The sequence below is a fragment of the Cuculus canorus genome, chromosome 29 (assembly GCF_017976375.1).
Source record: "Cuculus canorus isolate bCucCan1 chromosome 29, bCucCan1.pri, whole genome shotgun sequence".
Taxonomy (NCBI): Eukaryota; Metazoa; Chordata; class Aves; order Cuculiformes; family Cuculidae; genus Cuculus; species Cuculus canorus.
In genome coordinates this window covers 1,950,987-1,966,244 of record NC_071429.1, presented here as the reverse complement: position 1 = coordinate 1,966,244, position 15,258 = coordinate 1,950,987, and the positions used below count along the sequence as shown (strand labels likewise).

The window sequence follows — 15,258 nt, the reverse complement described above, 5'->3', positions numbered from 1 at the left end:
AAGCAATTCCCCACCCCACCCCCGGCCTCTCTTCCTTCCCCTTGGGGGTCCAGTGCTCCCAGTTCTACCAGTCCTAGTTCCCCCCCAGCCCTGTGTGTGTGTGTCCCATAACCTCCCATTGTCCCCCTTGTGTCCCCTCTCCCCAGTCTTGTGCTCCCCAGTTGTGCCCTCTGAGCCCTGTGCCCCCCACCCCTCCCCACCCCCCCAAATAACTCCCCATTTTCCCCCCCCAGGGACCGCACGGAGGTTTCTGTACAGATCGATAGATATTTATATAAATATTTGGGGCTGTACAAGTGTGGGGGGGGGGGCTGTGTGGGTCGGGGGGTGCAGAGGGGGCTGTGTGTGGGGGGGGTCACAGGCCGGGGGGGGCCGTGGGCCGGGGGGGGCCCTCGCCACTGCCTGAGTGGTCGAGCTCCGCACTGTCGCAGTCTGAGTCCTCGGAGACCTAAGAGGGGGTGGGGACAGAAAAAGGGGGGGTTAAACCTCCTCAGAACCCCCCCCTTGAGGGTGTGTACCCCAAAGTCCTCCCCAGGACCTCTTACCAGGGGTGGAGGTCCCCAAAGCCTCCCCTTTTTGGACCCCTCCCTTCTGTAGGGTGGAGCCCTCCCCACGATACCCCCTCTCCCTCTGGTATTTGTGGGGTTCCCCCCCCCAAATCCGCACCAAATCCCCCCTCCCCATGGTACCCGGTCCTGGGGGGCTTTGGGGACCCCTAACACCCAGGCCTAGGGGCCTCCTCTCCCGTCACCCCTGTCTGGGGGCACTCTGGGTGCTCCCCAGCATCCACCTCAGTGGGGAAACCTCACCTTAGGGCTGAGCCCCTCCATGGTGGTGGCCGGAGACCCCCCCCAGCACCCATCCCAGGGGTCCGAGCACCCATGGACCCCCCTGCCCCGATCCCTGGGGGGGTTCTGGGTGCTCCCCAGCACCCACCTTGGGGCTGAGCCCCCCGTGGCGGCGGCCGGGCCCCTCGGGGGGGGCTGCGTCCAGGGGGATCTCGGAGCCCTGGGAGAGCAGGTCCTCGGAGCGGTCATCGGGGCGCTCGTCGGTGTTGGTGCTGCCCACGTCGGGGGTGGCGCTGTGCGAGGGTTCGCTCGTGTGGCCCTCGTCCCCGTCTCCGTCGGAGAAGTTCTCCGAGCTGAAGGTCGACAGCGACTGACGCTTGGTCATCCCTGGGGGCCACCTGGCGATGGGGAGGTGAGTGAGGACCCCGGGGTCCAGGCACCCATGGATTCCCCTAAGGCCACCCTAGGTGTCCAACCAGCCATGGACCCCCTGCACCCATCCCTGGTGTCCAACCACCCATGGACCCCCTGCACCCATCCTGGTGTCCAACCACCCATGGACCCCCTGCACCCATCCCTGATGTCCAACCACCCATGGACCCCCTGCACCCATCCCTGGTGTCCAACCACCCATGGACCCCCTGCACCCATCCCTGGTGTCCAACCACCCAAGGGGACTCCCTGCATCCACCCTGGGCACCCATGGGTGACCCCAAACCCATCCCAGTTGTCTGAGCACCCATGGACCCATCCCAGGTATCCAAGCACCCATGGAATCTCCAATCCCATCTCAGGTATCCAACCACCATCCAACCCCCTGCACCCATCCTGAGCTTCCAAGGACCCCTACACACCTCCCTGCACCCATCCCAGGTGTCCAACCACCCACGGACCCCCCCTTAAACCCATCAGATTTGTCCAACCACTCATCCCAGGCGTCCGCCCCCCCACCCATGGGCTCCCTGCGCCCATCCCAGGTGTCCAAGCACCCATGGGCCCCCCAGGACGAAGGTCTCGGTGTAGGGGCTCAGCGCCCACCTCTGCCGCAGTGGCAGCTCCACCTCACTGTCCACTTCTCCCTCCTCTTCCTCCGACGAGACCCCCCGCTTCTGGGGGGGGGACACGGGGGGAGTTGGGGTCCTGCTGCTGCCCCCCAGGAGGGACCCTGACCCCCCCGAACTCTTCCCAGAAGGGATCCATGCCCTTCCCCCAATGCTGTGATGGACTTGGGGGTGCTGACCCCCCACCTTCACCCCAAGAAGAGACCCAGGGGTCCTGTGCCCCCCCCCAAAGTGACCATGGGGTCCTGTTCCCCCCTTCTTCACCCCCCCCAGGGGACCCAGGGACTTTGTCCCCCCCAAAAAAGGGACTGAGGATTCTGAGCTCCCCAAAAGGGACCGTAGGATCCTGTCACCCCCTTTCTACCCCCCCCACAAAGTGACCCAGGGTTCCTGTGTCCCCCCCCACAAAGGGACCATGGGGTCCTGTCCCCACACTTTCCCCCCCTCCAAGGGGACCCAGGGACTCTGTTGTACCCCCTAAAAGGGACAAGGGGGTCCTTCCCCCTCACCCCCCCCCCCAACCATGGGGTCCTGTCCCCACATTTCCCCCCACCCCCAAGGGGACCCAGGGATCCTGTGTCCCCCCCTTGCCCCCCCCCAGAAAGGGGGTGCTCACCTGCCCGCGGGTGACGGCCGCCCGGTACAGCATGGCTGCGGGGGTGAGGTGCTGCCCGGCCCCCCCTTTGCCCCCCCGGCCCCCCCCGCTCTCCTTTTCCCCATCCCCGGGGGCCGGGGGGGGCGGGGGGGGGCACCCTTGGATGCCCATCACCCCTTTGGGCCCCACATCAGGAACTTCATCTTGGGGGGCCCCCCCAGCCTCCAGGGTCCCCCCGAGGAGGTCGGGGCCCGTGGTGGTTTGGGGGGACCCGGGCAGCCCTCGGGGGGGGCCGGATTCGGGTCCTGTGTCACCGCAGCCTCCCCGGGCTCCCCCTTTGCGGTGGTGGCGCCCCTTGGTCCTGCGGCTGCGCCCCGGCGAGGGGGGGCCCTTGGGGCACCCCGACACCTGCCCCACGGCCGCATCCAGCTTGGGCAGCAGCACCTCCGGCTTCAGGATGTCGGGGCTGGGGGGGGACACGGGGGGGGCTACAGAGCCCTGGAACCACCCCCCCAGCCGGGGGCGACCCCATGGGCTCAGCCCCCCCCAACCCACTCCAGGCGAAAGAAGCATCTACACCCCCAGAGCCCCCCTGAAAGACCCCCCCAAAGGCGTCCCAGCATCTGCACCCCCAGAACCTCTCCCTCAAATCTACCCCATAGAGCCCCCCTCCAAAGATCTCCCCAAAGGCATCCCGGCCCTCCAAGGGATCCCAGGGATCTCCACTCCCAGACCCCCCCCACCCCAAAGGTCCTCAGCACCCAACCTCCAAGACTCCCCCACCCCAAAGGACCGAGATCTTGGGACCCCAAACCCCACAAGAACCCACCCACACATGTCCTTCCCAACCCTGAGGGACCCAACACACCCATGGTCCCAACCCCAGAGCCCCCCACCCCAAAGGTCCCCAATCTCTGGGACACCTCACCCCAAAGGTCCCCAACACCCAACCTCCAAGACTCCCCCACCCCAAAGGTCCCCAATCTCTGGGACACCTCACCCCAAAGGTCCCCAACACCCAATCTCCAAGACTCCCCCACCCCAAAGGTCCCCAATCTCTGGGACACCTCACCCCAAAGGTCCCCAACACCCAATCTCCAAGACTCCCCCACCCCAAAGGTCCCCAATCTCTGGGACACCTCACCCCAAAGGTCCCCAACACCCAACCTCCAAGACTCCCCCACCCCAAAGGACCAAGGTCTTGGGACCCCAAACCCCACAAGAACCCATCCAACCACCCACGTCCTTCCCAACCCTGAGGGACCCAACACGCCCATGGTCCCAACCCAAACCACTCCAACCCCCAGACCCCCCCACCCCAAAGGTCCCCGGGTCCACCCTCCGCGAGGGGTGCAGGCGCACCGCTTGCCGTGGGGCGAAAGCTTCTGGGGGACGTTGCGCTTCTTGATGAGGGTCTCGACGGCGTTGCCATGCAGGAGCCCCCGTGACGCCCGTGGCTTGAAGAGCCCGGGGTAGCGCTTCTCCAGCGCCTGCTCCCGCCTGCCATGGGTCACACGTGGGCACCCGCACATCGGATGGGGTGGTTACAGCCTTGGGGTGGTGGACGTGGCCTTTGGGTGGTGGCCACGGGGTAAGGGCTGGCCATTGGCTCAGGGTAGCCAGGACGTGGCTACAGGGGAGGCTGTGGCAGTGGAGTAGAGATAGGGTTGGCCATGGGGTGGATCTAGAGTTGGCCATGGACCATGGAACAACCGTGGGATGGAGAGAGGGTTGGCTATGACCGTGGGGTGGCCACAGGGTGCTGTTGGTGTGGCCCTAGGGTTGGCTGGGGCCATGGGGTGGATACAGGGTTGACTATGACCTTGAGGTGGCCATGGGGTGGATACAGGGTTGACTATGACCATGGGGTGGCCATGGGGTGGATACAGGGTTGACTATGACCTTGGGGTGGCCATGGGGTGGATACAGGGTTGACTATGACCTTGGGGTGGCCATGGGATGGATACAGGGTTGACTATGACCTTGAGGTGGCCATGGGGTGGATACAGGGTTGACTATGACCTTGGGGTGGCCATGGGATGGATACAGGGTTGACTATGACCTTGGGGTGGCCATGGGATGGATACAGGGTTGACTATGACCTTGGGGTGGCCATGGGGTGGATACAGGGTTGACTATGACCTTGGGGTGGCCATGGGATGGATACAGGGTTGACTATGACCTTGGGGTGGCCATGGGGTGGCCATAGCTTTGGCCATGACCATAGGGTGGCCGTGGGGTGGATAGAGTTGATTATGACCTTACGGTGACCACGGTGTGTGTATACAAGGTTGACTATGACCATGAGGTGGCCATGGGGTGCTGTGGCTTTGGCCATGGCTGTGGGGTGGCCATGGGGTGCCGTTGGGTGCTGGAGGCGCCCACTCACCTGAGCAGCTCCTTCTCCTTCAGCTCCAGCTGCAGCATGAGGGCACTGAGCTCCATGTAGAGGTTGTTGGCGCGTTCCAACTTGCGCTCGTAATGCTCCCGGATGTCCAACGCATGCCTGGCACCAGCAGCACACGTGGCATCACCACACACCTCACGGCACCAATCATCTCCCAGTGCCCCCAGTACACCCAGTACCCCGTGTCGCACTGTTGGGCCCTACCGGAGCTCCTCGCGCCGGCGGTTGATGAGCTCCTCCTCCAGCCGGTGCAGACACGTCCCTTCCGACTTGATCTTCTCAAAGTGCAGCTTCACCTCCTCCCGCCACTCCGCCTGCGGGGACCGGGGGCCATGGGCACCGGCCACCATGGGCATTGGCCATCGGCTACCACCATGGGCACTGGCCACTGGCCACCATGGGCATTGGCCATTGGCTACCACCATGGGCATTGGCCACCAGCCACCATGGGCATTGGCCATTGGCTACCACCATGGGCATTGGCCACCGGCCACCATGGGCATTGGCCATTGGCTACCACCATGGGCATTGGCCATCGGCTACCACCATGGGCACTGACTACTGGCCACCATGGGCATTGGCCACCAGCCACCATGGGCATTGGCCATTGGCTACCACCATGGGCATTGACCACTGGCCACCATGGGCATTGGCCACTGGCTACCACCATGGGCACTGACCACTGGCCACCATGGGCACTGACCATTGGCCACCACCATGGGCATTGACCATTGGCCACCATGGGCATTGGCCATTGGCTACCACCATGGGCACTGGCCACCATGGGCACTGGCCATCGGCCACCAGTTCTGGGATCCTGGAGGTTCTGGGGGTTCTGGAGGTTATGGAAGTTCTGGAGGTTCTGAGGGTTCTGGAGGTTCAGGGGTGCTGGAGGTTCTGGGGTGCTGGAGGTTCTGGGGTTCTGCGATCCTGGAGGTTCTGGGGGTTCTGGAGGTTATGGAAGTTCTGGAGGTTCTGGGGGTTCTGGAGGTTCTGGGATTCCGGAGGTTCTGGGATCCTGTGTCCCAGGGTGGTGGTACCTGGGATTTGAAGTAGGTCTCCTGAGGGGTGGAGAGGACGTCGGCGGAGGCGATGTCGAGGTGCAGCAGGATCTGGCGGAAGGACGGGCGGTTCCGGGGTTTGCTGTTCCTGGGTGGAGCGGCACGGAGCTGGGTGCTGGGGGGGGTACTGGGGGCACTGGGGGCACTGGGGAATGAGGCTTTTAGGGACCATGGGATGAGAAGCCCAGGACACATGGGGTGCATCTGACCCAGGGCGTCCATGAGCACCTCCAGGGTGGGAGTCCCTACGACCAGGGGTCCCCCCTTGTGCTGCCCACGCCGCGGTGCCAATCCCTTGTGGTGGTGGTCCCTACTGCGGGAGTCCATGGTGGTGTCCCCATGGCATGACCCATCCATGGCATGGATGTCCACAGGGTGTCCCTGTGGTAGGACGTTCACGTGGTGTTTCTGGGGTGTCTCTGGGGTGGGGTGTCTCCACAGTAGGTTGATCCCTTGGCAGGGTGTCTCCATGGGGTATCTCCATGATAGATATCCCCATGGTGGGGTATCTCGATGGTGGAGTCCACCCCGTGACGGGTTGTTCTCATAGTAGAAGGTTCCCATGGTCGGGTGTCCCCATGGTGGCGTGTCCCCATGGCGGGGTGTCTCCATGGCGGGGTGTCTCCATGGTGGGATATTCCTATGGTGGGGTGTCCCCATGGGTGGGGTGTCCCCATGGTGGGGTGTCCCCATGGTGGGCACACTCACCAGCACTGGCGCAGCAGCACCTTGAAGCCGTCGGGGCAGCCGGAGGGGACGGGCAGGTGGAGGCTGTTGCTGCCCACCCCCCAGATGATGGCAGATGAGTCCACGTCCTTGTAGGGGATCTCTCCCGTCAGCAGCTCCCACAGCACCACCCCAAAAGACCTGGGGACACCGGCACCCACAGCCTCCATCACCCATGGTCCCATCACGTGGTCCCATCATCCACAGCCCCATCACCCATAGTCCCATCACATGGTCCCATCACCCATGGTCCCATCACGTGGTCCCATCATCCACAGCCAGGCACCTCCAGGGTCTTCTCGCTGCCCCTGGTCCCTCCTCGTGTCCCCTGTTCCTATTGTCCCCTGTGCCCCACGGTGACTCCACTGCCTCCCAAAGCCCCCCCCCCAAATGCCACCAGGGCTCCCCAATGTCCCCACGGTCTCTATGCCCTCACCAGATGTCCACCTTCTCGGAGACGGGCTCGTTGCGGATGACCTCAGGTGCCATCCAGGCCACGGTGCCAGCAAAGGACATCTTGGTGCTCTTGTCAATGAGCTCCTTGGAGGTGCCGAAGTCTGAGATCTTCACCACGTCGTCATAGGTGATGAGCATGCTGAGGAGCACCCGGTCAGTGTCACGCCAACAACATGAGGACAGCACCACCGTGGACATGCAACTGCTACGAGCATCATCAGGTCACGGGCATGCCACCACCGTAGGCACAACACCATCGTGGACATGGCATCACCATGGGGTGGCCCTGCCACGGAGATGCAACTGCCATGAGCATGGTCCTGTTGTGGGCACAGCACCACCACCAGCACAGCCCCACCATGAGCGTGACACCACCATAGTCATGCGATGGCCAAAGTCGTGGAGCCACCATAGATATGAAGTTGCCACAGACGTACAACCAACACGGACGTGCAACCACCAAGGTGACCATCACCATGGGTACAGCAATGCCGAAGGCATGAAACTGTCATGGGCATCGCATGACCATGGACAACATGGCCATGTCACCGCCATGTGCGTGGGACCACCATGGTCACTGCACGGCCATGGGCACAGCATTGCCACCACCAACCACCATGGACATGCAACCACCGTGGTTGTTGTGCCGCCGTGGGCACAGCAAAGCCATGGACACATCACTGGGGCATCCGTGGGCATCACATCACCATGGGCACAGCATGGTCATGGTCCTGTCTCTGCCATGGTTACATCATCACCATGAACATGGCACCACTGTGGACACGGAACCACTGTGGACACATCACCACCATGGTCATTGCTCTGCCATGGACACGTCATGACCATACACGTCACCACAACGGTGATTGCTCTGCCATGGACACGTAAGCACCACGCATGGCACCACCATGGTCGCTGCTCTGCCACGGACACATCACCAGCACGGACACGGTCCCACCACAGGCACGCAACTGTCTCGGGCATGCAACCACCACCACAGGTATGGCACCACCATGATCATGCAGCCGCCACATGCGTGTCCCCACCATGGGCAACCACCACCTGGAGCACCCATCCCAGCACCCATGGGTGCTCCCCGAGCCCCTCATCCCCGCTCACTTGGGCGACTTGAGGTCGCGGTGGATGATCTTGTGGAGGTGCAGGTAGTTCATGCCGCCGGCGATGCCCATGGACCAGTCGACCAGGAGGGAGGGGGTGACCTTGCGCCCGGCGCGCAGCACCTCGTAGAGCTGCCCCTGGGCGCAGAACTCCATGATGATGCAGTAGCACGGGGCCTGGGTGCACACGCCCCTGCGGGCACAGCGGCGCCATCAGCACCCGGCGGCACCCGGCACCACCATGGCAGCCAACGACAACCGTAGCAGCCAGCATCAACCAGGGCACCCAACAACATCAGCCATGGCACCCAACTTCAGCCATGGCACCCAACGTCAGCCATAGCACCCAACTTCAGCCATGGCACCCAACATCAACTAGGGCACCCAACAACATCAACCAGGGCACCCAACATCAACCAGGGCACCCAACATCAACCATGGCACCCAACTTCAGCCATGGCACCCAACGTCAGCCATAGCACCCAACTTCAGCCATGGCACCCAACATCAACTAGGGCACCCAACAACATCAACCAGGGCACCCAACATCAACCAGGGCACCCAACATCAACCATAGCACCCAACTTCAGCCATGGCACCCAATGTCAACTAGGGCACCCAACAACATCAGCCATGGCACCCAACATCAACCAGGGCACCCAACATCGACCATAGCACCTAACTTCAGCCATGGCACCCAACGTCAACCAGGGCACCCAACAACGTCAACCAGGGCACCCAACAACATCAACCAGGGCACCAAACTTCAGCCATGGCACCCAACATCAACCATAGCACCCTACTTCAGCCATGGCACCCAATGTCAACCAGGGCACCCAACAACGTCAACCAGGGCACCCAACATCAACCATAGCACCCAACTTCAGCCATGGCACCCAACATCAACCAGGACACCCAACTTCAACTGGAGCACCCAACATCAACCACGGCATCTATCTCTTCAGGCACCTGCGAGCACCACCAGGGCTGGGACACCCATCTCAACTGGGGCACCCACCTGCACCCAAACCCCTTCATTAGCCCTGGGAGAACCCGTGGGTGCCCATGTGCACCCAGACACCCAGTAGCACTGGCATACTGGGACACCCATCTGCACCCACATTGCCCTGCCCCGAGGGTGCCCTGCTGGTGACCAACCTGTCCCATGTGTGGTTGTCCCGTGCCACGCGTGGGCCATGCCAGCGCTCCCCATGGCGTGTCAGTGCCCGTGTCCATGCCGTGTGCTGCCCACCCAGGTCCATGCAGTGCTGGTGCTCCCATGGATGGGCCTCGTTGGTGCCCCATGCCCATGGCGAGTCCATGGCCTTTATGCCTGTGCCCATGGCGTGTCCATGCTCGTGTCCATGCTGTGCCCATGCCATGTTCATGCTGAGGACCATGCTGGGTCCATGTCCTGTGCCCATGGCGTTCCCCATGCCCCAAGCCCAACGGTAAGTCCATGCCTCATGCTGTCTTCATGCCCGGGCCGTGTCCATACCCTGTGCCCATGGCGTCCTCCATGGCCATGCCCCATATCATGACCATGACGGTGTCCGTGCCCTCTGCTCATGGTGTTCCCCACCCCTGGGGCTTGCCCATGCCATCTCCATGCCCATCCCATGTCTATGCTCCATGACCATGGCATGTCCATGCCCCATACGGTGTCCATGCCCTGTGCCCATGACATTCTCCGTGCCCATGACATTCTCCACACCCACGGTTGCCCCACGCCACGTCCATGCCCGTGGTGTTCCCCATGCCATGTCCATACCTCATCCCCATGCCACGACGATGCCCCATGCCACGTCCATGCCATGTCCACGCCCTGTGCCCATGACATTCTCCATGCCCACAACCTTCTCCATGTCCATGGTTTCTCCATGCCACGTCCACACCTCATCCCCACGCCATGACGATGCCCCATGCCACATCCATGCCGTGTCCATGCCCTGTGTCCCCACGCCCAAAGAACGCCCACGCCGTGCCCTGCCTGGCAGCACCCTCGCTCACTTGAAGGTGATGATGTTGGGGTGCTTCAGCTTCCGTAGGTGCTTGATGTCGGTCTCCTTGAGGTCCCGCACCTTCTTCACGGCCACCTCCTCGCCGTGGAAGCGGCCGAGGAAGACGGCGCCCTGTGCTCCGCTGCCCACCCACTGGAGGTCCAGGATCTCCTCAAAGGGCACCTCCCAGGGGTCTGGAGGCACAATCAAGCCCATGGCACCCACCCACGGGCACCCCCAAAGCACCCACGCCTTTCTTTAGCCCCTTGGACCTTCCTGGCCCCAGAGCGTCCCTCTTTGTCCTCTTGCACCCTCCTGACCCCATAGCACCCTCCTGACCCTATAGCACCCTCCTGACCCCATAGCACCCTCCTGGCCCCATAGCACCCTCCTGGCCCCATAGCACCCTCCCAGCCCCATAGCACCCTCCTGGCCCTATAGCACCCTCCTGACCCCATAGCACCCTCCTGACCCCATAGCACCCTCCCAGCCCCATAGCACCCTCCCAGCCCCATAGCACCCTCCTGGCCCCATAGCACCCTCCTGGCCCCATAGCACCCTCCTGACCCCATAGCATCCTCCTGGCCCCATAGCACCCTCCCAGCCCCATAGCACCCTCCTGACCCCATAGCACCCTCTCAGCCCCATAGCACCCTCCTGACCCCATAGCACCCTCTTGACCCCATAGCACCCTCTCAGCCCCATAGCACCCTCCTGGCCCTATAGCACCCTCCCGGCCCTATAGCACCCTCCCAGCCCCACAGCTCCTTTGCTAATGCCTTGCACCTTCCTGGCCCCATTGCACCCTCTTTTGCCCCACTCCCTGTCTCACAGCACCCTCCTGTGCCCCACTGCACTCTCGTGTGCCCCCTTGCACGCTCGTGTGCCCCATTGCACCCTCCTGTGCCCCATTGCACCCTCATTTACCCCCGAGCACCTTTCTGTGCCCCATTGCACCCTCCTGTGCCCCATTTCACCCCCCTGTGCCCCATTGCACCCTTATTTACCCCCAAGCACCTTTCTGTGCCCCATTGCCCCCTCCTTTGCCCCATTGCCCCCTCCTGTGCCCCATTGCACCCTTATTTACCCCCGAGAACCTTTCTGTGCCCCATTGCCCCCTCGTGTGCCCCATTGCCCCCTCCTGTGCCCCATTGCACCCTTATTTACCCCCGAGAACCTTTCTGTGCCCCATTGCCCCCTCCTGTGCCCCACTGCCCCCTCCTGTGCCCCATTTTACCCTCCTGTGCCCCATTTCACCCTCCTGTGCCCCACTGCACCGTGTGCCCCATTGCACCCTCATTTACCCCCGAGCACCTTTCTGTGCCCCATTGCCCCCTCCTGTGCCCCATTTCACCCTCCTGTGCCCCATTGCCCCCTCCTGTGCCCCATTTGCCCCCTCCTGTGCCTCATTGCACCCTTATTTACCCCCGAGAACCTTTCTGTGCCCCATTGCCCCCTCCTGTGCCCCATTGCCCCCTCCTTTGCCCCATTGCCCCCCCGTGTGCCCCTTCGCACCCTTAGCTCACCGTCGAGCCCCCTCCCTGCCCCATAGCCCCCCCCGTTTCCCCCCCCCCCCCCCCCCCCCCCTCACCTTCCTGGGGGTGTTTGTGCTCGGCGGCGTAGGCTTTGCCGATCATGGTCCAGACGGGTTTGAGGCACCCGAAGAGCCCCTCGAGGAACCCCCCCCCCGCCTGGCAGCGCAGGTGAGCGGCCTCGGCCGCGAGGGGCCCGGCAGCCTCGGGAGCCAGGTCGGGGTGCCGGGGGGGTCCCCGCCGGGGCCAGGCCTCGGGGGGCGCGGCGGGGGCGGCGGGGGCGGCGGGGAGGACGTCTCGCAGCACGCACTGGGTGGGGGTCAGCTCCTGCTCGGGGGTCCCGTCCGAGCCCAGCGCCAGCGAGGGCGACGGCGTCCGCGTCTCGTGCAAACAGGCCATGGCGGGGACCCCGCGCCCCCCGCGCCCCACGGCCTGCGGGAGGGCCGTCAGGGGGACGGGGGGCACCCCATGGGTGCTACCTGAGTGCACCTGCGCCCCCTGCACCCATGGGTGCCACCTGAATGCACCCACACCCCCTGCACCCATGGGTGCTACCTGAGTGCACTTGCGCCCCCTGCACCCATGGGTGTCCCCTGAATGCACCTGCGCCCCCTGCACCCATGGGTGCCCCCTGAATGCACCTGCGCCCCCTGCACCCATGGGTGTCCCCTGCGTGCACCTGTGCCCCCTGCACCTCTGTGGGCATCCCCTGCACCCATGGGTGTCCCCTGCGTGCACCCACACTCCCTGCACCGCTATGGGTGACCCCTGCACCCATGGGTGTCCCGTGCATGCACCCACACCCCCTGCACCCATGGGTGTCCCCTGCGTGCACCCACGCCCCCTGCACCTCTGTGGGCACCCCCTGCACACATAGGTGCACCCTGAATACACCTGCGCCCCCTGCAGCCATGCAGGACACCCATGGGTGTCCCCTGCGTGCACCCACACCCCTTGCACCCATGAGTGCCACCTGCATGCACCCACACCCCCTGCACCTTTGTGGGCGCCCCCTGCACCCATAGGTGCCACCTGCATGCACCCTCACCCCCTGCACCCATGGGTGCCCCCTGCATGCACCCACACCCCCTGCACCTTTGTGGGCGCCCCCCGCACCCCTGGGTGCCCCTGCATGCACCTGCACCCATGGGTGGCCCTGCGTGCACCCTCACCCCCTGCACCCCTGGGAGCACCCCCTTGCACACCCCTGCACCCCTTGCACACGCGTGGGGGTGCCCCCACCAGGATGGGGGGGGTCCATGGGTGGGAGGGGTGCACCGAGTGCACACACGCGTGCAAGAGGCTGTTAATGGGGGGGGGGGGGGGGGGCAGGAGCGTGTGACTGCATGAGGGGAAACTGAGGCACGGCTGGGGGGGTGGTGTCCGAGGGGGTTCCGAGGGGGGGGATCAGCCGCAATCCGGGTCCCCTGGATATTTTGGGGGGGGGGGGGGGGGAAGTGTTGCCATGGCAACAGCGGAGCGGGGGGTGACGTCATCACTAAAATTAGGGGGGGGTGAGTCACTGCGGGGGGGGCGGGGCTCGGCCTCACCCCGAGGGACCCGGGGCGGGGGGGGGGGGGGCAGGTCCCGCCCCTCCAGGTGTCCAGTGTCCCCCCCGGTGACGTCAGGTCACGCGGTGACGTCATCCAGGTAAGGGATGAGCCCCCCCCCGTGGGGAAACTGAGGCAGAAACGGGGGAAACGGCGACTTGGGGGGGGAACACTGGTGTGTGCAAGGGGGGATAGAGGCCCGAGGGGGGGCACACACGTGTGCAAGGGTTGCACAAGGCCAGGGAGGTGCTTAGTCCTGGAGGGGGGCACACGCGTGTGCAAAGGGGTCCATGTGCACGGCGGGAGGGTTCACACGAGTGTGCAAGGAGTATAACACGGTGGGGGTGCCCGGGGGATGCACACACGTGTGTGCAAAGCCCTGGAGGGGTGCACATGTGCGTGTGTGTGTGTGCAATGGGGTTTGCAGGCACGTGAAGGTGCACATGCGTGTGCAAAGGGCGGCACACGACAAGGGGGGGTGCACGGCCCTGGCGGGCTGCACACATGTGTGCAAGGGTTGCACAGGCCCAGGAGGGTGTACAGCCCTGGAGGGGTGCACACGCGTGTGCAAGGGGGTGCATGGCCCTCGGTGGGTGCACAGACACGTGAGAGGGCACAAGCGTGTGCAAGGGGGGGCACAGGCACAAGAGTGTGCACACGTGGGGGTGCCCACAGGCGTGCAAAGGGTACGCGTGCACGCAGGGGTGCACATGTGTGTGCACAAGGGTGCATGCACGCTGGGGGGTAAACATGGGGTGCACATGTGCGTGCAAGGGGTGCACACACGCAGGGGGTGCACGCCTGTGCAAGCGGTTGGCATGCGTGTGTGCAAAGGAGGCACACACGGGTGCAGGGGGGCGCATGCATGCTGGGGGGGCACCCAGGGGTGCTACACACGCGTGTGCAAAGGGAGTACACGCCTGTGAGTGTGAAACCGCCTGCACGGGGGGGTCACACGTGTGCAAGGGGCTGCCCGGGCGTGTGCAGGACCCGCTCCAACATGGGGGGGGCACACGCGTGTGCAAGAGGCCTCTGCCCACCCCCCAGGCCCCTCCGAGCCCTTGAGGGGGAGACAGGGGTAGATTCCCCCCCCCCCCCCCGTTCCTTCCTCCCCTCCAGTGTCCCCCATCTCCGGTACCGGTTAGGGGGGATACAATCTCCGCCCCCCCACCCCCCCGGGCCTGGTTTTAGGGGGGGTGATGCGAGCTCGCCCCCCCCCTGCATCCCAGTTGCATCCCTGGTCCTACCCCCCCCCCCCAGTACCGGTTGCGGGGATGGGAATACTTCCCCTCCCCCCCCTCCACCTCCGGTACCGATTGAGGGGGGGTGGGGTGTGAGAGCAGCCCCCCCCCCCCCGGTGCCCTCCTCCCCCCCCTCCGGTACCGGTTTCGGAAGAGCATTCCTCCCCCCCGCATCTCGGCCGCATCCCTGCTCCTACCTCCCCCCTCGGTCCCCCCTCTCCGGTACCGGTTGGGGGAGGGGGGTGTGTGAGACCTCGCCCCCCCCCCGCATCTCAGACTCATCCCCGGTCCTACCCCCCCCCCCCCCCCTCTGTACCGGTTGTGGGGGTGGGAACACCCCCCGGTATCCCCGGTCCTACCCCCCCCAGTCCCTCCCACCCCTCCGGTACCGGTTGGGTGGAGGGGGCGGATGGAATCCCCGCCCCCGGTGCCCACCCCACCCTCCCCCGGTACCGTTTCGGGGGGATCGGAGCACGCCCCCCCCTCCCCCCCCAAACCCGCATCCCGGCCGCATCCCTGGTCCTACCCCCCCCACCCCCACCCCATCCCTCCTCTGCCAGCGGCTCCGGTACCTGGGGGGGCCCCGGTGGTGCCGGTGGTGCCGGGCGGGCGGGGCCGGTCCCGGGGCCGGTGCCGCGGTCAGGGCGAGCGGAGCGGAGCGGAACGGAGCGGCCCCGCCCGGCGCTCAGCCCCGCCCCCCCCGGCCCCGCCCCGGCACCACCG

The 15,258-nt window shown here is 64.9% G+C and overlaps 1 protein-coding gene across 4 annotated transcripts; it reads right to left on the bottom strand.

Moving 5' to 3' along the window:
- Positions 1 to 328: 328 nt before the first annotated feature.
- Positions 329 to 15,203, bottom strand: MAP3K12 (mitogen-activated protein kinase kinase kinase 12). 4 transcript variants are annotated; one of them, XM_054051634.1, is made up of 14 exons: positions 15,108 to 15,203; positions 11,804 to 12,176; positions 10,223 to 10,406; positions 8,214 to 8,405; positions 7,075 to 7,233; positions 6,621 to 6,779; positions 5,892 to 6,000; positions 5,056 to 5,165; positions 4,834 to 4,950; positions 3,807 to 3,944; positions 2,466 to 2,910; positions 1,827 to 1,897; positions 937 to 1,186; positions 329 to 448 (listed from the first exon to the last, which is right to left on the bottom strand). In XM_054051634.1, exons 2-14 carry the CDS (start codon positions 12,141 to 12,143, stop codon positions 356 to 358), a joined length of 2,367 nt encoding a protein of 788 aa, XP_053907609.1. In that variant the 5' UTR covers positions 12,144 to 12,176; positions 15,108 to 15,203; the 3' UTR covers positions 329 to 355. The 4 variants fall into 4 exon arrangements, with proteins under 4 accessions (XP_053907609.1, XP_053907610.1, XP_053907611.1 ...); XM_054051635.1 differs by lacking the exons at positions 8,214 to 8,405; positions 15,108 to 15,203 and having other exon boundaries at positions 7,075 to 7,299; positions 11,804 to 12,206; XM_054051636.1 differs by lacking the exons at positions 8,214 to 8,405; positions 15,108 to 15,203 and having other exon boundaries at positions 7,075 to 7,296; positions 11,804 to 12,206.
- Positions 15,204 to 15,258: the final 55 nt, after the last annotated feature.

Excerpts from the sequence above, each read along its gene's own strand:
- MAP3K12 (XM_054051634.1), bottom strand. The coding sequence starts at position 12,143 with ATGGCCTGTTTGCACGAGACGCGGACGCCGTCGCCCTCGCTGGCGCTG. Across the intron at positions 7,234-8,213 it reads CGCGACCTCAAGTCGCCCAA|CATGCTCATCACCTATGACG; the intron begins GTGAGCGGGGAT and ends GGTGCTCCTCAG. Across the intron at positions 449-936 it reads ACGGGGGGCTCAGCCCCAAG|GTCTCCGAGGACTCAGACTG; the intron begins GTGGGTGCTGGG and ends ACCCCCTCTTAG.